Raw genomic sequence first — 23,028 nt, 5'->3', positions numbered from 1 at the left:
GAAAATGGTCGTGAAGATTTTTAAGGCCATTGCAATTGGGATCAATCAATACAAATGTATAGTACATTTGACAATAATACTTCATTAAGAATGTTAGATTCCTGAACCCATCAGTTCAGAGGCCCATTGTTTTAAAATTGCTTGATCAACACTGATGAGCAGACTTTTCAGTATAGTCAGATTGGACCCTCATGAAAAACGAGTATTAATTTTGTTATCTGTGGGTGTGTGCTGGTGTATGTGTGCGTGTCTTGCCATCATTATATATAATGCGTTTAAAACCTGTTCAGCAAAAGGCAGAATATTTATATAGGTCTATTTTACTGAAATTCTGCAGATGCTCTGTGGGGTTTAAAAGTCAGCGCTGTGACCAGAAAGTGAACCCTTGTGATTACTACTGTCAGAATGAGGGAATTTGCACTTTAACCACGTTTAATGAACCGAGATGCAAGTAGGTTTAACCTTCCACTTAATGCTGCACATTCTGTGACATCATTTCAGGCCACAGTTCATTGGTTCAAGTCATGCACATTCACATACATTTCACAATATATATACTTAATCTGGGGGCTCGTTTCTATAATACACACTTACCCTTTGATAGTTGCACTGATGAGTGTATTTAAACATACTTTTGGAATATCTGTATCATTGGAGGAAGAAATAAAAAGCTTTATTTTTAATAAGTGAATTGAAAATACTGAAAATGCCACTTGGCTTTTATTGTTCACATTTTGAGATATTGTACCAAGTTAATCCTACACAGCATAAAGTTTAGCAAACAGTACGTTGCACATTTTCTGTAGTCCATACCTGACTTCCTATTTCTTACCTGTACAGGGAAAGGAACAGAAGAGCTATTTAGGTGCCACTTCAGGAGTTAAGCTTGTGTTCATAAGTCTCGTTGTTAACTTTATAGAAATAATGCTGTAAAATAGAAACTGGTAAACAAAAATATGCGAGCTACATCATAACTTTGACTTCCCCTCTGATTAAAGAAATGTATAAAATAGATGCAGTTGTATGCTGTATTTCTCTAAGGGATTTTAGGTCTGTTTCTTCAAGAGAAAATTTTAATCCTCATCAGGGAAAAAACAACCTTAGCCTTTGAAAGTGCTGTGAGGCAGACATACAGAGAGATGGGAAATACCAGTCAGATGAACATAGCTTTACTCAACAGTTGTGATGCAAAAGTCAGAAGTGAAATCATGAGCCAAAGACCTAGACGTGGGATAAAAATACAAAACTCCAACAGTTTTAACCTTATGTCATCTAAATGCGTGGTTTATGAAAACGTAAAATGCTGTGGGAATGTGATGGGACAGTGTGTGGGACAGTGACTTGGTATGGTGAATAATTTTTAATTTTTTTGAAAAATACGATCACAATTCCTTTGTCAGCGTTCTCAAGAAATGAAACTCTGTGACTTGAGCTATCATAAATCCATTGGAAACTAAATTAATGTTCTGACTACCACTTCTTAAACTTTGAAGAGTATGGAGTGGGTCTGTTGATCAGCATTTGTATGGGACATGGTTGCTTGGAACAGTTTGTATCTCTGTGTATCATGCTTGGGTTTTCAGAGTAATGCAGCCCTAAGAACAACTTGTATTAGCCTATAAGGTCATGTATTGCAAGTACCTTTCCTCCTTTTTCTCTAAAATGCTCTCAAGAAGGTAACCCTGCAAAATTTCTTGTGAAACGTTCTAATAGGTAAAATAGTCTAAAAATGCAGCATTGAGAATCACTTCTGAATTTTACATACACTTTCACAATTCTTAAGAATGTGTTAACCATTTAAACTGTAAAAGTTTATTTTTTTATATAATGATGGATTTTTACAGAAAAATATGTAAAATAATTGTGTGGAGGGGTTTTTTAATATGAAATATTATAGCTAATAGGGCTTAATTTCTGTTTCAACTGGAGTCAAAACTGACATACCAACAGTAGAATTTCAGCAAAATTAATTGAATTAGCAACATTCTTAGTAGCATTGATATTTATTTTTGTGGCATTGCCTGTTCTCATGATCTTTTGATCTGGTTTAACTATATTTACTGTCAAAACAAGAAAAAGGATTCAAACCAAGGATGTTAAATCATGTTTGAATCTCTTACTTAGTCTTTGAATTGATAACACGAATTTTAACCTCTCAGAGCATCTGTGTGAGGCCAGATGCCAAAAATGGCAAAAATTCATGCTAGCAAAAAAAGGTCTCATAGGCTCCACAGTCCCAGCACTCCTTTCTTCCTACTTTTCTAACTATGTAATTGAAAGAAGTGTGGAGATGGATTGCTAGAATAGGAACTATGTTGAAAAGCTGTGCTGTCAAACACTTCTTCCAGATAGGTGAAGGTATTTTTTAGTGATTAACTAATTTTGTTTACTGATTATTTATTCAAACTGTGACAGTATTCCCAAGACTGCTTTTATTAGGCACTTGTGCTCTACAGTAGAGTGAATAATCCAAGCTCAAGTAAAAAGAAAAGCCGTAAAGCACATCAGTAATATGATGAGTTACAGTGGAACCAAACTGTCCTTTCGCTGTCATCTTGGCAGGGTTATTTGAATATAGCTTTGGAATTTTTTTTAACTAAATGTATTGTAAGGTGGAAAAGGGGAAATGTGGAAGAAAAGAAGGTGGTAGAGAAACATTAAATTCAAGTTTCTCTTCAGTGTGCGGAAGCATTTCAGGTGAATTGGTAATCAGAAGTTTAAGTTTAAATGAAACTTCAGTAGATAATTCACGTCTTCACATTCAGAATATAAGCATAAATAGAACTAGTGTTCCTGTTATCTCTTTAGACTGATTGTTGGGTTAGTACGGCCACCACTGTCTGTGTCTAGGAATCATTAAGAGAATCTTCTGAATTGTTTCTTTCTTTCCAAAGCCAAGGTGGCTTAGAGGAAAGGGAAGAGAAGCAAATAGTTGTTGGTGGAGTTGAAGACAGTTACAGTGAAGAGAGGAAGAAGTGTAACTCTATATGTCTCAGTTTTCCTTGCCAATCTCAATTCAAGCTCCAGTTGTTCCCAATATCTTGTGTTTTTCTGGTACCAAATTAGTTCGTAACTGGAGCTTGTTTATAGTTTTATCAACCTGATACTGGCAAGTAGAAGACGTTAGGAAGGAATGAAGTAATCCCATGCTTCACGACAGTCGTTGTGTCAGGGAAGAGGAGTCTCAAAGATTTTCTCTCTAAGTTCGGCTCCGTTGTTAGGGAAGATGGCTTATCCCTCCAACCTGCATGTGTGGCCATGCTATGTAAGACATCTGTCTCTGGTCTCTGAGAGACGCTTATTTAAGGGCTAACATTTTTCTTAACCAGTCTCTAATTCATGGCTGGGTGATTTTTAGAAGAAATAGGAAATGGCTGGGTTTATTGTCATTCAGCAGGAACTCTTCTGTCTCTCACAGCCAGATCAGCTGAGAATGCAAACTTTATACATAATCAAGCCCTTATTATTATTCAGTAAAGACAATACAGAATAAGATTTATCTGTTTTAAAGGGCAATCCTAAAGCCATAATTATACAGAGGAACTATAAGCCTGTAAGAACATACTCTTCTTTTACCAACCTGTACTGTTAGGGAACATTTTTATTTCATCTTCCTATCTCAAGGTTTTTTTTCAACTTGAATGCACTAAATTTTAGATGCACACTGGAAATAGAAGTTGTGCTTTTCACCTAGCCAGTTTAGGATTGAATTAAGTCCTTACTGTGGCTGCATACAAGCCACAAAAAAAGGAAGATTTTGTGAAGTTGGTCTCTAATTTCAATGAATGCTCTGTCAGATTTTAAAAGATACAGAATATACTGTGATTTCTCTTTGGATATAAGGTCCTACACAATGTAGATTATTAATTCTTAACATTATTTTTAGGGATATAAAGAACATTCTTCCCGCCCCCCGCGCCTCTTATTGTCCTTCTTGTTCAATAACAAAGGTTGTGAGAGAATTTAATATCAGAATGTTAAAATTTGAGGTACTGACCTTCTCTGAAAAATGTACCACTGAGGGTGTCTTTTAAAGAAGTATTATCTTACATATAGTTACTGTCTTTTTAGCATTGACATACTAAGTTTCTTAAGGATATCTTTAGTACTACTCACTAATGGGGGGCAGGTTATGTGTATAACACTAGAAACATGAGCTATGTCTGAATTGCTCCAGTAACTTCACAAATCCATTGAAAACAGAATGAACAGGAGATTAGATTCAGATGGGGAAACAATCAAGAAATTATTTTTCTATTTATTTCACAAACTGTCAGTTCCAACTGTTCTGTCTGTCTTTTGTTTTAATAATTACCTTTATTTGCCTCTCTTTTTCCTTCTCACTAATTATCTAACTGCACATACATTCATGCCAGAGAAGCAAGGTTTAGGAAGAGATTATACCTTTTATGATACCAATGAAGAGAGTTGGAAAAAATTAAAACTTTCACGTACACAAGATCATCACTGATTGTTACATAGTCTGTGCTGTATCAATTTCTTTAGTACAGAATATTATACTCTCTCACCTTTGTTTCTTTCATACCTTCACCATAACTATAGGTTGCTATAATTCCATCTTTTTATTCGTATTACTATTATTATTTGCATCTGCACATAGATGTGGTCTATTTGTATTATTATTTTTATTTTTATTATTATTATTATTCAAATAAATGTGATCAAATCATAACCCCTTACATTAGGCATTATCAAAATATAATGAAGGATAGCTTCTGTTATAAGTTTACCATCAAACCTGATAGAAGATATAAATCATATTGATCCTTATCTAAAGCCAACTAAATTTGAAGAGAGCTTTTAATGAGCTTTTGAGCAATGCTCTGTGACTGTGGCTGAGGACTTTAAGGTGGAACAAGTAAGATTATATTATGCTGGCTAATTAAGAGGATAGTAATTTATTCCTTCTTAGGTTACTTTCTGCACAGAGCTGTGTGCAATTCTTTGTGTCTACAGTTCAGAGCCTCTGTTTCCCAGGTGTCATCAAAACCAGAGAGAAATTCAGAGGACAATGTACAGCATTAGATGTGTTGACTGTTCAGAGGGCTTCAGGTTGTGTGTGTTGTATTTCTACATTAGAAGGAACATCACTTCTTCTATGATGAAGTATAAGTCATCCTGGATAGTTTAATTGCTTGCAGTAAGCAGATGCATGACTTTGAGAGCAAATTAGATAAAGAAATCAGTCGTCTTTCAGATTAATTAGGAGTCACATACCATACAGGAGCTTGAAAGAAAGCATAAGTTTGGTAGCAGAAGAAACTGAAAGGTGGAGAAGGAATAAATACTTCATTTCTAAACTAAGAATTTTGGCAGAGTAATAAGTTAAAGACAATAGTGGAAAAATGGGGAGAGGAAAAGTTGTGAAATTTTTTAAAAGTGATAACAAGAAGCTTGAACTTGGAAGTGGAGATGTGGATAAATAAATGGAGTGAAATAAACAAGAGAGATGTTCTTGCCAGCTTTATTTCCAGTAGGTTGGAGAGAGAGACTCTGTCTGTGTGTGTGGGTACACACGCGTGTGCGCACGTGTGCGTGTGTTTATGTCACGGAAATCAGAAAGAAAAGAATGCGTTCCTCTTGGTGAGGGAACCTTCCTTCCAGCTCGTATTCCTGGGATGCTATACCTTCCTCCTGACATTCTTTTCATGTTGAAAAATCTTCAGATATGAACAGGTTTTATGTAAGTACATGTTGTACAAACTCTGTAAGTACATGCAAGTTCGAAAACAAATGTAAAACTCATAACTAGGGCAAACCTCTGTTCAAAAAAAGGTTAAGGCACATCCATAGTCTGGTCATGGACAAGGAGGAGATGACCGTGCAGTCCCCTGACTGGCACTTTCTGAAGGTTGAGTAGAAAAAGCCACTATAGTGTGACTTCTCAACTGCAACATTGAGAAGACTGCCTAAGAGTAGAAGGCAATTGTAACCACGACAGGCAGTGTAAGTCAGAGAACAGAAAGTTTTATCAAGTATTTTGCGATAAATGTTTTCCATATGATTTCCTGGGGTATATTTAATGAGCTCCCCAATTACAATGACAACAGGAATTTCACAGTATTATGCTAGTTCTTTGAGAGCTTTCTTTTTCAACTAAAATTACCTTTGTTATAAATGCCTTGTATTTGAACATAATCAGCAGGCTATAACTTTAGATTATAGAAGATCTTTAATTCAGTTTGTATCACAAACTAGTTCAAGAATGAAATGCAAACAGATGTTTGAAGAGTGGTTGTCAAAAGAAGAAATGAGAAGACCTTGGAAAAGAGGAGCATGTGTATCTTTCGGTGAACATTTACTACTGTCAAAACAGTAGTAAATTACAGCTAGGCTGTAATGCAGATATCCTTTGTCCATGAGTTTAAAATTATTCAGATAAAATTTGCATAGTAGCAGCTGCTGTACATCACTGCTTCCTTTGTGAGAAGGAGAGAAAAACGTGGTTTGTTATACACCTATTGATCCAGTCATTTCTCATTCTTTTTTTTTACCATTTCAATCTCTTCTCTTCCTTTTGCTTTGTTGCTCAGTGTAATTTCAGCTACAGTAGTAGTCATCTAGACATGCTTAATTTTTATATGTTTACTCTATGTTAATATTAATACTTGTATAGCATATGTACTGTATACAAATTGCTAATAGCATGGTGTTTAATGACCCTCAATTACTTCTTTTTCTTACCTTGGGATGATAGAGGCTGAGTTGCATCTGAAAGCTTGTTCCTTTGCAGTGAACAACATGCAGCAACCGTGAATAATGATTTGTATATAGTCATGTCACACACAAATTTCATGTTTAAAGTCACTTTTTTTTAATTTAAGATTCTTTGGTTCCTCAAAAGTAATTTTGTGTTCTTTTGCCTGATTTTGGATTATGCAATTTTCCTATTCTTAATTTATTGGATTGCAAGGTAATCTGTATTTCATTTTCACGTAACATTCTTATGTTTCTATCCTTCAGCTTATACATTGAATTCTTTCACTTTGTTTTCCTTATAAAGATACCAAGTGATGCTCATCAGACAAAAATACTGAAATGTGGTCTGTTCATGTATAAAATAATTATGGAAAAGTTATTGTTTGAAAATAATTAAACCCTACAATATAGGAGAAAGGTACAAGATGTGCTATTGATCAAAGTTGGGGTGGGGGTTTCGGTCTTTCGTTGTTATGAAAGTTCTTTGTATCTTTGAGGGTTTATCTGTGGCTATAACTATATAATACCAACTCCCTGTATGAAGAAAGCATACTTTCAAAAGTATTGCTAAATTTATTATAAGGAATAGTTTAGTGATTTGGTTTAGTGCAAGGATTTTGTCATCCTATGTCATTCTACAGAGTTTGGGGGAAAAAGGGGATTATTTTGATTTCCATCTTTCAATGCAATTTAATACAGGTAGTAAATAACTATAATCCAGATGTTCTCTTCTCTCATCTTACAAATAGTTTTAATATTAATGATAGGGCATGTTCCAGTGAAATTTTAATGTAAGTGTTCTTAAAATAGTGAGGCTGGATATTTTCATTAGGATGTTTTACTATACATTACTATCTATGCCATGACTAAAAAGAAAAGCAAAGTAAGAAAAGTACTTTGTGTAATGAAGAAATATCATTTATAGGTAAGAAACATTTTCAATTCCCCTTGTACCTCTATTTTGTAATGACTGTTTCACAGATTCTGTTATACTTCTAGACTAATCTTTCAGTGCTGCTTTCTGTCATTTTTTTGGTACATTGAGTTGGAAAGCAGTTGTCTACAAAAGCACTTTTAACTGCATATTATGCCTGCTATATTATATTTTTATGACAATGCCTGTGGCACAAAAGAAAAGGGAAAAAAAGAGAAACAAAAATGAAAAAAAATTGCACACTGCCACCAAATTAGCCTTTTTACTAGTTTTTTCTATTTGTTCAGACATTTCATAGTCAAATGGTTCCTTTCGGTCAAGTGCCCGTATAATTGAGTTTAGAGTGTTTCAGTGCACTGACCTGTAAGGGTTATAGAAAAATAGAGGAGACATTCTCTCTCATGAATAGATTCTGTAACAAAAGCATGATGAACCTCTGAAATGTAAATATCTTAATTCTAAATATTCCTCATTACAAGTGGGACACCTTTATAATTTCAGTTTAAAGTTTTTAAAACATCTCTCTTCTGTAATACTATTTCCTCGAAATAAATAATTCCTATCGCATAGGCATTCTGTATTTCAGAACGTGTTTCCCAAGCAGTCATCTCTTTCTAAATGTAGAACTAAATTGTAACAGAGCGAGCTGTAGCATAGTTTTATTAATGACCTTGGCAGCAGGCATGTGCAACCTTTATTTATCACATTCGCTTTCAGTTTTTATATTGGCATTCTCTATGATATTGTTGCTCTTTGATCTGTTCACTGATTCTGTTGGGAACTGGAGGTTTGCGCCTTAAGATGTTCACTGTAGTGCCTTGCACCACTCAGCTGACTCCAACCTGTCCTTCACTGTCAAGCTCCCCATCTGTTTCCATCTGTATTTGTTTACGTGTAGCTCAGATTAGGTGTTAGCACTGTTCTTTCTTCACAGTTCTTGATAATATGAATGTCTTCAATGAAACCAGTGGCTTTATGTAATTCGGCTTCGTTAATGCCTTTTTGTTTGCCCGTACTGCAAATGTCCTATCTCTGACCATACAACTATTGGCAATGCTACAGAACAAAAGCTCCTGGTACCAAATGATTTGGAAAGGTACAAAATACTGTGCACCAAATTGAACCAGAAGTCAGTTCCCATGCCAGGTACTGAGCAGTCTGAGTTTAGATGTCCTAATATCAGAAAATGCTATTATTAAGAACAATTTCTGTCTACGGTATCTGAAGAGAATTGAAACCGGTTAGGACCTGCTCATTTCCCATGTTCCTACATGAACAGTTGTCCATGTCCCAGCCCGATCATTACTCATGTGCCTGCTCATGGGTAATTTTCTGTGTCAAATTCCCTTGCTGACAACATACCTTTCCCCTGGGCTTTATTTCTTTTTCTATTCTGTCTGCCCAAGACAAGTCTTTACTAGCTTGCTGGACCATAAAAGGGCAATCATTTTACCTCTGAGTATAGAAGGAAATGACTGCCATCCTGTCAGCTTCAGTCCCGTTGAAGTTTATTGGAGGCAGCAAGCATTTGGAAAAAATGAAAATGAAGTGGCAACTAGCTATCGTGTTTTTATGAGACTTTTATCAAATGCTTCAGAAATGTTTCAGTATTGCCGACTTCTACAATTAAAATGCCAAGATGGGTAAAGAACCACTAATATTCTTACCTTAATTTGTTCCTCTGTTTACTACCTATGTAGCTGTAGGATTTCTTGCTTCACCAGCTGTTGTGGTGTCGTATCTGCCGTAAGATTTTGAAGAGCATAATTGTACAGCATACACAATTTCTCATGAGCTTATACTTGCGTGCTTCATAGTGATTCTTTTGCTAGTCTCACTATCCTCTATTCTTTAAACTGGTCTAAGACAGATTTATAGTAATGATTCTCTCATACAGCAGAAGCATTTGAAACCTTCAATATAAGGATTTAGGTACAAAGTCAAGATGTATCTAACTCTCGAAGAAATCTTTCCCTTTCAAGAGTGTCGTATTAAATGAAAATTGCCTCTCATAACAAGCTTTAATCACAGGAGCTAAATCCCCAACAGCAATGATGCAAAACTTCCAGTCAGAAATATAAAGACTTTATTTCATAGTTGTCACATGCCAACAGTTTGGATCCCAGTAGAATATTCTAAGTATAAAGATTTATGGTATTTCTCTACAAGAATGGAGATACTTATTTTGCAGCCGTATGTTGAATAGCAATCTTTTGAAAAAATAAGTTCCTTGAACGGTAGCTTAGTAAGTAGGCTGTCAGTGTAATCATTTCCATTTGATATAATTGCTAAAAAGAGATCTGTAAAAAAATGGAACAGATGCATCTTTTAAAAAATTAAAATCGTGTCCCGCATGCCATAGAATGTGCTAAAGTGGTGGTAAGCAGGAGTGGAAATGTCAGTTGAGTTCAGTTTTAAAATACATCGTTGTGAACCATAATAATGTGTGTAATTAATTAGTAATTGGGGGGTTCCTTTGCAGTGAGGAAATTTAAGTGTGTATTTAACATGTTTATCTAAGTAAACAAACTTATTTCCATAAACATGAAGAATTTCTAAATTATAATGCAATTTATCTATTGTGAGAAAATTTTTGAAGCAACTAACAATTAATAAACGTGTTTTTAAAGACCATCTGTGCCTTACCTATGTAGAGTTCGAGTTAAGCACCTTCATAACGTATCCTACCAAAAATGAAATTAGTTCCCTCAAAAACAGTTCAAACTTAATATGGCACCCAGTAAAGAGATTTATCTGAATGTTGGATTGTGCTGGAATAGGCTTAGGAGCAAAGAGAGAAAGTAGCCATTCTTCTGCAGTGATCTGCAAAGACAAAAGAGAGTCAAAAGCATCCCCAGCAAAGCTGGCTAGGGCTCTCCTGTAAAAATTCCACAATTTTTGTCTGGAATACTTTGTACCTTTCCAAACCTTTTTCTATTACAGAACAATGTCAGTCGTTAAGCACGACCACCTCTAAACTCTGCAATTTGTTAAATCCTTAGAAAGGCATCAGATAACAGTAGTTCTTAGAACTGCATGCAAGGTACTGCTTTATTGCATTTTCCTAAAGATAACCCCCGTTGAAATTCATAAATAATTCAAAAATACTTAGATAAAATATGATTCATTGCACAATATGCAACAGAGCAGATTAAAAGTGACTACTTCCTGCCGTTTCCACAAGGCGAGTTTGAGGTTCTGTAGTAAACTTAATCATATTTACTGCAGGATGAATAAGCAATTGAATTTCATTCAGGTATTTGTTTCCCTTTTTGATGGATTTGCTGAGTCTGCATACATGGACTCCTTCTGTTTGCTTGTATGCATGGAGAGCATTCTGAACCCAACTGAAGAAAGATTTGCATATTGATATTCACGCAAGGAAATTATAGCAGAATAACTGTGTACTCATCCAGGCACCTGGCTCATGAAGCATATATTCTGAACATAAACGGTTTTCAGGGTCCTCTGAAGCCAGTAGATACTCCTGTCCCTTCAGGACAGCCCTTTATGCTTTAACTCTCACACCTGCTTACGCACATGCGTATATATTTCTGCAAATGCATATCTAGTTACATAGTTCAACATTTAAAATGATAAAGCTATTAAATTGTAGAATTTTCAGGAAAACAAATCTGAAAGCAAAGAAAAGGGCAACTTCAGTTAATTTGTGAATATTAGTCAAAGATAGGTCTTAATTGTTCAAGTAAGTTATTACAACGAGGGCTGTAAGAACTATTCTGCAGTAAACTTTGCATTATCCGGAGCAATGGGGGACAGCGGAACTGTGGAAGGAGCCAATTGGTGTGGATACTGTGGCTTACTGGATGCGTGTAGTAGTTTATGTCCAGTCAGATATGCTTTGTGCAATACAGACGTGCCTGTTAGAGGTTCTAGATCAAAGCTGACCCTAAAATAATATGGTGTAAATAAAGTGCCTTGGAAAATAAGCTTCGCTGGACTAAGTTGGCTACGTGTGGATCCAGCTCAAGTGTTCCTTCATCATTGCATTGTAGGTGGTAGGTGGTTTAATGGGACATTAATATAACGTTGATTATGCCTGTTGTTTTATTATTCAAGAATTTTAGAAGAGGATTCTGAAATGAAGATTGCAGTAATAGTAACAGGAATTGAAGATACAATGCTGTAGTTTTAAACTAAAAACGTACTCAGAACGTTTTAAGTGCCGTGGCAAAGTACTGATGACTCCTTCCATGAAGCTTATTATTTATTTTGTAGAATCACTGTTGTCATTCGTGTAGCTCTTAAGAAGATGCTGGTGGTCTCTTTAATAGGTTAGTGTGTTAACAGCTGACAACTATTAACTTTACCATCTTAATTGGATCCTTTTAGATGTTCAGCCAACTGGTCAGGCACACAGTGTGAGAGGCCAGCTCCCAAAAGCAGCAAGTCTGACAATATCAGTACAAGTAAGTACTTCAAATAACTGTCACTTGTCAAATCTGGCTCAGTTTAGAAAATTTAACCCGGTGATACATCAGAATGTGAGACTGTATCATGAAATGTGCAGGTTACCTGTACATTTTTTATTAAAAAAAAAAAAACAAAACAAAAAAAAACCAAATGTAGATCTCTCTCAACTTTTTGAGTGACATTCAGCCTTTCCTGAGGTGGTTTGGATGCAAGCCATATGCTATACGCTCACTGCTTCAAGGGCTAGCCTGCACTTTTCTGAAAGAGAAGTGTATCAAGTGGCAAGAGCTTGGTGATATCACTGCTGTGCAGAGAACTAGTATGAGACCTCTAACCATTTAAGTCCTACTGAAAGCATCAAAAATAGAGTTCTAAGTAGTTCATAACTTTTGCATTGGCTGTCTGCAGAGGTTTGAATTTTTTACCTACTGTGAAAATCATCCTGAAAGTAAGAATAGCTCCTGTCGTATTTTTTTAAACATGTCTGTAAGCATAAAAGGATGGTATTGCCACACTATTTTGGCAGTTTAAACTGGACAAGGTTCCCTTCGGTGCATTGAGTATGCTGATGGTACCCTGCTGTATGTCTCTCGGTCACATTTAACCCAACTGGAGCAGTAAAATGAATTGCCCACTATTCAGGTCAGCTTGATGCTTAGATGAAATCTTTCTAGCGATCCAGACAAGTGAAATAACACTTACAAGCTGGAAACGGGCAAAAAAGCGGCCAGAACCAAGTTCAGTATTTCATGTTGAGGGAATACCTGCTACGATTTGGGAGATGGGTGTTCGTCTTGTGCCTGCTGCTAGACCCCAGGCAGCTGTACCAAGGTCACTGGATGGCAGTTCATACTTGGTGGGCTGTTTTTCAGGTTTTTTTCTTGAATGTTTACCTGCCAAGACAAAATGAACCTTTTTTTTTTTTTTTTTTTTTTTTTGCCTCCTAAGTAGAACTTCATCCAGTTATTTATCAAAAGTTATCTTAAAATAGCATTGTTGTAATGTCCTTTACATGCTGAATCTTCATAAGCTGAAGTGAACTCAGGATGCTTCAAGTTTTTATTTGGTAGTACTTCCTTGCAGGCCTCTGACAACGTGACTTGGCTTTCAGTAAGCCTTCAGGTAGAATTCAAGGCATCTTTTTCATTTTTTTATTTGGACTGTGTTTAATGTAGAGCGGAGACTGCCAACAGCTTATTTTTTTAATAAATCAGTAAATGTAAGCAACGAGACAATCAGCAATATTTTTGTTTGCCACCAGATAAGGATTGTGATATTAAAGGAAATGCATGTCATTCCACATTGGCTTTATACTGGAGTCCTGTAGTTTATAAGGGCCAGTTTCTTACTACATAAAATTATTTGTTGCATGTATTTCTTTATTGCCACATACTTACATTAAAGCTGAGCAATCCTTAGAAGGGTACAATTGCTGACCTTATTTTTACAGGTAGTCTCATTTCAGTGAAGTTACCTGCCAAAATAACGTTAAGCCCATTTTCTTCTTCCCTGTTCCCTCCTCTCCTTTAACATTGCTGTCTGATGTATGCACTGTTTTTCTGCTACATTAAGCATTATTGTAGTTTCCTTGATTGCCTGTATCAACATAACAAAATTATTGGCTCTCAAGTACAATGCAGTAAAATGTAGGAATGCACCAACCATCTAGAAATGAGTGTTGCTTACTACTTTTCATTTTCCTGCAAATAAAAGTAATAAATACATATAAATGCTAATAATGGAATTCTTCAGAGCCATGCCTACTGAATATTTTAAATTAATAGTTGTGTGACTTAAATAAACTACTGAAGATGATGGTGGCAGTTAAAGGTCAGTGGCCATGCCACTCCAATCCAAATTGTTCAGCAATTCCACACACCTTCATATGGTATCACTGCAAATGAGGGCAGGGAATTAGTCTTACCAAAGTATATTGGTATCCAGAAAAAGGAAGCTCCTGATTTGTTGATAAAAGTACCTGTGTGTACACCATCATCTGTGATGATATTTTTTTTTTATTGATCAACATTAAACTCTCAAAACGGTGAAGCTCATCACATGAAATTGCATTTGTTGGTGAGGGAAATTATTCTTTTTAAATTAATTCAACTACTTTACAGCTGTGAAGAAATTATTAGATGTAGCTGTGAGTATTCAATGATATTTCCTTTTTCTCTTTTAGGAAGCATTGCAATCATTGTTCCTCTTGTGTTACTGGTGACTTTGATCACTACTCTGGTAATTGGACTATTTCTTTGCAAAAGGAAACGAAGGTAGGTAATTTTATATTGATGTATGGAAGTGAAAAAGTAATTCTTTAAAGTATGAGCATCTTTTTTATATAAAAAATTCACTTTATATATGTTGAGCAGATATTACAAAAAAACACAGCAAACAATCCAAAACTTGTTTCTGGATGCAGCAAGTTAGTTATGTTTTGGTTCTTGCTGGAGCAATCATGTCTATTATTTATACTTATATTCCACAGATGCCAGATAAGAAAAATGTAGTTCTTTCCTTATCCAGTTTGCTCAATCCTGCCAAGGCTGTATAAGTGTTAATAATTTTATCCAGTGGCTTAGTGAAGTTAGTAAACAGAATTAATATGTTCCATTGGAACCACGTAATTAATATTGTTCATGTCTATAAATACTTTCAGATAGAGCCTGTGCAGAATTTCCAGTTTCTAGTTACAGTTCACTTCAATTTATTTACTTTGATTAGTTCTTTTCAATTTTATTTAAGTTATAGTGAAGATGTACACAATGTTCAAAGTATCTGCCATAGAATCCCAAGCCTTGTCATCATTAATGTATTTCTTTAGTATCTTGCATAGGAAGCCAAATTCCAGCACTGAACAGCGAATCTTTTGTTCTCTGGATTTTAGCTGCCTTAGAGCCGATAATGAACTTTGGGAGTGTAGTAGACATTTTGACTTTGGCTGTTTCTTCATTGACTTTGGCCGTTTCTTCATTGACTTTGGCCGTTTCTTCAAAGGCCATGTTGGGTGGCAGGGGAAGCAAGAGTGTTTCTACTGTATGCAGACACCTGAGCGAGCCGCTAACTTTCTCGTGTTCAGAGAAAGGAGAAAGTGATGTTAGTGGCGATGCAGACTTAACAAGGAAAGGTTCCTAGTAACAAGGACATGGCCAACTAGGAAAGACCTGGAGTGGGAATTAGACAGCAAACCATTTCCTTCGGGCATGTAGCTGGCCTGCTCGTTGGTCTTGAGGAGCTGTCTTCCTTTCTCCTGGGGCTTGTTACCCCTCCTCTGAAACCAAGATAATGTCTTCTTTTGTAAAGTTCTTTAGAAATATCTGATGAATCTACTGTTTCTGCAAATTAGACCGTTTATGAGACTCTTTCAGTCCTCCGGACTACAAGAATCTTTTAAGTTACTATTGAGCATTATACATGGCATCTCCCCTGCAAACTCTGGTGCTAACTAGTAAGCATTAATTTTTAAATCCTTTTTGAAAAGCCAACAAGATAAATACATTCCCTGACCGTACTGCTAGTAACGCTGACCCTGCCAGGCTCCATGGATGTCAGTGCCTAAAAAAACAAGTTTAGTGATAGCCAAATCCTGAAAACCGTTGCTGGTCTGTAAATTGTTTAAGTTATTGAGAATAACTTGTTAAATAATAGATCTTCAGTAGAGAAATGGAACTAACTTCAACAAAGAACTTTTTTTTCTTAAAATTATATTTGAAAATGTATTTTAGGATTTTTTTATCTCTTCAAAGAAGCGTGTCAAGTATGAAACTAGGTATAGATGTTCAACACTTGTACACTACCGATAAGTGCTTATTTTAGGAAATATTTTTTTCTATGCCATTTCTGAAAAATACAGATCCTTTAGTGTATTGGATTTCAGACACTGACGGCATCTTTCTCAACCAAACAAGAGTGCTCGACTATTATCATCCGGACTGTGACCTCCCTATTATTTCCTTGTAATTCCAGAGAACATATTGTATTGGGAAAAATTACCCTCTTGAGGTTATTTCAATTGCTCAGGCTAAAATCACCTCCTTAGCTAAAAGAAATGAATTTGGCAACTAAAACAATTCAACTCAATCACTTACCTTTACTGATACCTAATTCAAGGTTAAAAATAAGATTCTATCTTTTATTAAAGTTTGAAAAAATTGAAGTTGAACTTCAGCTTTCCAATAACCACTGGCAGGGAATACAAACTGGAACTACGAGAAGTTCATACATTTTTAATGCATCGTAATGAAACCATTTGCTTGTCCTCGGATTATAACTGACTTTGGGCAAGTGATTTCAAATGGAAGTGAAATGAATGAGCAAGAGAACATGACTCATGTTTGTAGCATCTTCATTACTGCAGGGAATCTGCAATGAATTTGCAAGGCTTTCCTTGGGAAGTGAGGGAAATCTGGAAATAATAGGAGGAAGTCAGGGTTATAGACAACGAGTGAGTACTTTGTATGAAGTCATACCACTACAGCCAAACTGAGAAAAACAATAAAAAGCTACTTCCAGCTTATGCGAGATGTACTCATAGACTCAGATTGCTACTTTGTTTGAAAAATGGAAGGATTTTCTGATTGTCTCTGCAGGAAACACTTTTTCATCCTGTTGGTCTTAATGATTAAAGAGAAATGAAATAAAATTTGTACTATTTTAAGATGAAGCATCCAAGAAGGTACTTGAAAAGTCACTAACTTCTTTTTTGTGTGTGTTTATGCATTATAGGACAAAAACTATCAGAAGACAACCCATTATAAATGGAGGAATCAATGTAGAAATTGGCAATCCATCATATAACATGTATGAGGTGGGCCATGATCACAGTGAAGGTGGTCTTTTAGCCTCAGATTTTACTGTAAATGCAGAAAAGGTAATTTTTTTCTTTTTCTAGTGGCAAAACCACTACTTATTTTATGTCTTACAAAGGTCTTGACTTTAAGTATAATTAATAGAAACATAAACCAATGACATTTAGATTCAGTTAATGAATATAAAGGCAAGTTAGATTTCATTAGAATAAATGTCATGTATATATTGACAGCTGTTTTGCAGTCTGATGCTTGCTGATGGACTTTTTCCCTAGTTGCCTGCATTTTACCAAAATAGTTAGAACTGAACTACGAAATGAGTTTTTTGTCATAGACACAACTGCCTTAAATTGCCGAATCGCAACCTATCTTTTTTAGCCTAGTTGCAAGTAGCGAATGGAAATAGATTATTGTACAGTCTACCATTTGAAGCGTGAAAGAGTGTATGCGTACATATGAGACTAACTGATTTCATATATGAAAACTTCCAAAGGCATAAAGAATTTAGAGTCCTGGCTGGATAGATAGATTAAATGTTTACACAAAGCTAGTAAGTACTATCATTTTCTTGTAAAAGATGCTGTCACTTCTGCAGCACCACTCTTCAGTGATTGAACTCCCTGAGTGATGTGACATGGGATGAACGGGGTAATGCTGCGATATCTTTCCTAGAGCTCCGTAATCAGACATACACCAAAGGGCAGCCATCATTCTGTGGCATTTCTGACAAAGCAATAACCGGATTACTGTTAGCTCTAGGAATGTCATTGCTGAATCACATAGTCAGTGTGCTGAATACAAGAGGTAAGCTGAAAATGGAGTTACTCACTGGAGGAAGAGTAACTGAGCCACTGCTTATAGTGAAGTCTGGCTCTAATTCTTAAAGGGAAATGATTTTAAAATGCTGAATTTTATTCTCGTGTTGAATGCAAGAATTTTTTCATGCTGAAGATTACCTGTAAGTAGTTTTTTTTTGATTGTAGATCACTCTAAAATAGTGTTTTTAATCGGTGCACTGTTTATTTAACAGTGTTGATAAGTACACATGGAAAATGCTCTATTAGCACAGAAACTAAAATTTTCTGTTTATACAGGCCAGATACATAGGGGGAGGGCCCACTGCATTCAAGCTTCCCCACACAGCTCCATCAATCTACCTAAACTCTGACTTGAAAGGACCACTGTCAACAGGGGTGAGAAATGATGATTCAAATCCATTTCATTCCACCACAGCCCCTTTCTAAAGAAAGTTTGTCTGTCATTTTTGAATAGAGGCATTTTCTGTTTGTTTTTGATTTTGTTTTTCTTCTTTTAATGGAAAGAAGAATGACAGTAAATAATACATTTTCTATTTGAAATAAAGGGTTCCTCTCTGCATACAAAATTTCATCTGTACCCATCATTGTAACGTGATCTAAAACTGCAAATGTATCTTTGCAAAGGAATGCAAAACCAGTAACCGATGTGATGCTTTTCCATAGCATTGTTTAAGTTTAGCCTAGCATTCATAGCCATGCATCTTGATATATTTGCAATTTATATGTAATTTAGTGAAGTTTATCAAACTGAAAGAAGTGCCCAAATAAATGAAAACAAGTCCTTTTGTTTTAGAGGAATTTGATACACACTAAAATGAACAATTTCCTTCAATATTTGCAGTGCATTTTTTGATTGTTCAGCCTTCAGTCAATTTTTACCATAAAATAGTTACTTCTAAAACATCAGATTTTGACTACAATTTAGCATGATGTTTGGAAACATTGAAATTTAAAGTATTAAAAAGGGACATCGATATGACACTCATTTCCACATGCCCTAGTATATATATTCATCTTTTGTGCCATTTGTGTTCTTGCATGATTGTAACATGTTGTATTTGGAAGTTACCAGTTTCGATACAGTATGATATTTCTGATGGAGCACAAAACCATGGATGATGAAAGCTAGAATATATGCCCATCTCTAAGATTAACTCTTTCTGTTATTCAAGTCACTCCAGTTACTTTCAGTACCTCACTGTACTGCATCATGCTGTCAGTACCCACTCAAAGAGGTATAATGAGACAGAGCCTACTATTATATATAATCTTAATAACTCCATAAGGCACTATATTGATGCCAAGTGTCTCTGTTCTGTTGCGGTTATCATCCTTAATAATGATTGTCAATGAAATAGAAAGTCCTGTCAATTGAAGTAAAACTAAATTTCTGTTTTCCTCAATTTCTGATTATAATCCTTACAACGAATGTAAAGATCTCTAATTCAATGGGGATAGACAGGTATAACTGAGAGTTTGCTCTCATAAATTACTACAGCAGTTGATTGCATATTTATGTTCCATTAATATAGAAGAGTAGCTGCTTCGTTCTGTCTTTTTTTTTTTTTTTTTTTTTTTTTTTTTTTTTAATAAATGTGACTCACCTTTTTCTGCCTCCATTCCAGGAAAGTGTGAAACACCAGCAATCACTGTGTCATCTGTAACAGATGGAATAGGCAGCTTTTAACTAACTTAGTAGGTGCCCTAGCTAGCCAGCCTAAGGAATACCTGAATCCTGGGCTCAGAAATGGTGTTGATCAACAGGGAAAGGAAGACCTAAGATTCTAGACATCTTTCCTTCCTTGTTAGCCAGGGTGTACTCAGGTTATTTGCAGGTCAAGAAAACCTACCCACTTCTGTTCTGGGTAATTTAAAGTTTAGCCACTTCTTACGTACACCAAGCAAATTAATGAACCTATTTTATAGCTTACTGGTGTTCCACTCGCTATTTGTGTAAGCAAAGCTGTGCTGTTTCACCAGTTTTAAGAAAGAGGAAGATTTTGACCACAAGATACCTTGCCCAGTTATTATAGGTAAAAAGCTGAACGTCTAGTTGGATAGCAGAGGTCTTCTAGGACACAATAAAGACACACAGTATGAAGGAATTAGTGGAGATGTTTACGTGATAAACCTTGGGTAGTGCTTTCTCCTTAGCATGAGTGATAGGAGAGTAAGTTTTCATCCATGTTACACATCCTTCTGTGCTGTCAGACTCAGGAGATTTCTCATATACGGAAGTGCTTTGCAGAATTAAAAATGGACTTGTCCTATACTGAAGTGCCACTCATTTCAATAGATTTTTTCATTACAGTCCAGACTACCAAAATTCTTGAGGAAATACTTCTCAATCTGTAGCTACTATGTTATATTAACAGTTATGCTGGTTTCTTATTGAAGTTTAATTTACATTACAAAAGTATTGAATTTTTGGTCAAATCATGTTGTATATTTGGGCCACAGAATTCGAAAACATGGTCAGCTATTGATGGGATGCTGATGTCTTAGAACAGGTAATATATGGAAACTGTTGGTTGCAGTTTTCTCCTGTTAAACTTGTCACATGGTCTCACAGTGCACCTTCTCTATAAACTTCTTCATATCTATTCTGAAATCTTCCAGTGTAATAAGGTGGACAAGTCAACTTCAGAGACATTTTTCAAGGTTTTTGTTCTAATTTTTGTCATTGTTTTTATGGTTTTAATATCATAATATGCTGCATGTCATGTCATTGATTATTTTAATAGCATGTCTCATCATGAATTTAATTTTTAACTAAATGATTAACTCATTATCAGGTTTGCAGAAATCCAGGTATCTATTAAATATGTCCAATTATATTTTATGTGTACTTGTTCTTGCTTTAACGAAACCATTTCCATTTCCATAAACGTTTATTTTGGTTTAATCCGACTGATCTAATGTATGCTTAATTTCTCTGCAGCCAACAAATTACGCCAATCCAGTATATGCAAAGTTATACATGGATGGACAAAACTGTCGAAACTCCTTAGCAAGCGTTGACGAAAGAAGAGAACTCCTTCCAAAGAAAATAGATATTGGGATAAGGGAGACTGTGGCATAATCTGCTGTTACCTTTTATACTCTGTATAAATGTATAAAATATAAGGATTACTTTTCTATGTACCAACAGTATTATAATTGTTTTGGCATCAGCATTACCTCTGTTTTTTGTTTGGTTGATTGTTTTCTGGGTTTTTCTTTTGCTGATGACTTTTGACTGACCATTTGTAAGGTATTTTTATGAAAAAGAAACTGCACTACGGTACAATTTACAACAATGCTGCTGAAATAACACACCTTTAAATTTGTTAAAATTGCAAACAACATTCGTTTGTAGCGTGAAAATGAGCAATCTATTTTCTATGAACTTTTTTGGTTCTACTTAATCGATGAAGATGGTATCTGCACTTTTTCATTATGTAGTCTGGAAGCTGTAGTACAGTGTGTAATTTTGTTTATTTTAAATGGTGAAAGAATGATTGAATAGTCTACTCTCTTCTTTGTGCCCATTAGAATTTCTCTTCAGATCCTGATAAAGCTAGATAACTTTTCACAAACAAACATAACTTGCTTTTAAATTAGCTTTAGGTTGCCAAGAAGTAAACAAGACTATAGAAGTGAAACATCTAATGATCTGCATGAACACAATGATTATGTTTCAGAAATTCAGTGACTGTACATGATATACTAAACATATATACCATGTAAACAAGCTTTGTATTTATTAAAACCTTATAGAACATAGTAACGATATATCTTGGAAGCTGAAACCTTACTTGCTGTGGGACAAAGCATATGAACTCCAACAGTCCTGTAGGACAGTAGCCACCCTAGAGCACAAGAGGGCATTGCCTACACATGCATTATATGTTTATTCACTTAATCACATGCATTACTTATGGATTAATAATTCCCCAACACATACCAAGCAGTAAGGAAAAAACCAAACCCCAAACCTTAAGCACACACAGGTGATCACAGCATTCAGTTTTGACAATCACAAAAAAGTCATACCTGTTTAGAGATATTAAAGAATACAAAACACAGCAGTTTCTTTAAATGAAGATAAACTGTGATATTGCGGAGGTAACACATAACCAAATTGCATATTAATGAAACCTTACCTAAGCCCGAGTTTCAATAGTCTGGGTTAAATATCAAAAACCAATTACCAAAAGTGAAAAGCATCAGTATCAGTTTCCAGCACTTGCTCTGACCTGGTCTGCTTTCTGTTGTTGCTAAGAGGAAAAATCTGACTCACCTTTTTTAATTTTGATGGAAATAAAGAATACAATTTCTTTCAGGTTTGAACTGAATCGAAATATTTTATACATAACTTTAAAGGCACAAAAGACTTATTCACACATATACTGTGGAGGACTCTTCCTTCCTCTGCTAGACATGACTGACTTTTAGCTATCATAATATATTAACCTAACAGATTAAATATGTTTGTGGTTGCTCTTTATTCCCTTTGTACAAGCATTACAAAAATAACTGCTGTTTTATAAAAGATTTTTGTTGTACTATTGTGCATGCATACTACCTATTTCTAAACTTTGCCATATTGGGGCCTTTATAAAACTCTTGATTTATGTAATACTAGTGCAATTTTGCTTGAACAATGTTATGCATATCATAACCTTTTTCAGGTTCTTGTTTAAGTACATTTTTTTAAATTGAACAGTATTTTTCATTTTGGTTATAATAGTCATTTTGCCTATGTTTCTACAATGAAGTGTTAAATACTTTATAAAAAAATTGTTGACTGATTTATTTAAATGAAAATCTACATACTTAATTCAGTGTGTTGACTAATTTTTAAATTTAACTTATAAAATGAAAACTAAAGAAGAGCAAATTGAAGGGAAGAACATTACTTTGTACAAATGGCTAAATTCCTTTTCTTAATGACAATTTTTGCTTTTTATACAACTCCTATTTGAATGTTTTTGCAGCTCTGCACGTGTTTGGATAACGTAGGTGTATAGCTGTATATTATGTCAATAGAACTTTAAAACGATTTTATTTTCTATAAAAATACTGTATTAAATAGTTTCATACCATACAGCTATGATTCCACAGGTTCTGCCTTTATTCCGCTGACATCATCACAGATGGATTTGGCCCTCAATTTTTCCATAATTACAGTTGTTATGAGGCGTAAGTAGTCGGACTTTCCAGAAACGTTACTGTTTATTTTCTGGCAGAGAATCTCGTATCTTTAATACTCGGGTAGAACTAGATTTTAACTAGTGGATATACAAGTAACATGAGTTTGAAATCATGAACT

The 23,028-nt window shown here is 35.1% G+C and overlaps 1 protein-coding gene across 7 annotated transcripts in view; it reads left to right on the top strand.

The window, feature by feature from the left end:
* The window catches only part of LRP1B (LDL receptor related protein 1B), a 759,343-nt gene extending 736,540 nt beyond the window's left edge, over positions 1-22,803 (top strand). For 4 of the 7 annotated variants that reach the window (XM_030018325.2, XM_030018330.2, XM_030018326.1 and 1 more), the window contains 5 exons: positions 12,008-12,084; positions 14,271-14,361; positions 16,814-16,958; positions 17,991-18,089; positions 20,656-22,803. In XM_030018325.2, the coding sequence (XP_029874185.1) occupies positions 12,008-12,084; positions 14,271-14,361; positions 16,814-16,958; positions 17,991-18,089; positions 20,656-20,796 (553 nt within the window). In that variant the 3' untranslated portion in view covers positions 20,797-22,803. Of the gene's footprint in view, positions 1-337; positions 452-12,007; positions 12,085-14,270; positions 14,362-16,813; positions 16,959-17,990; positions 18,090-20,174; positions 20,225-20,655 lie in introns of all 7 variants that reach the window. The other 3 variants (XM_030018333.2, XM_030018328.2, XM_030018329.2) reach the window with 3 other exon arrangements.
* The last annotated feature ends 225 nt before the right edge of the window (positions 22,804-23,028 follow it).

Source organism: Aquila chrysaetos, chromosome 6 (genome assembly GCF_900496995.4).
Source record: "Aquila chrysaetos chrysaetos chromosome 6, bAquChr1.4, whole genome shotgun sequence".
In the NCBI taxonomy this organism is placed as follows: Eukaryota; Metazoa; Chordata; class Aves; order Accipitriformes; family Accipitridae; genus Aquila; species Aquila chrysaetos.
This window is presented reverse-complemented; position numbering and strand designations above follow the sequence as displayed.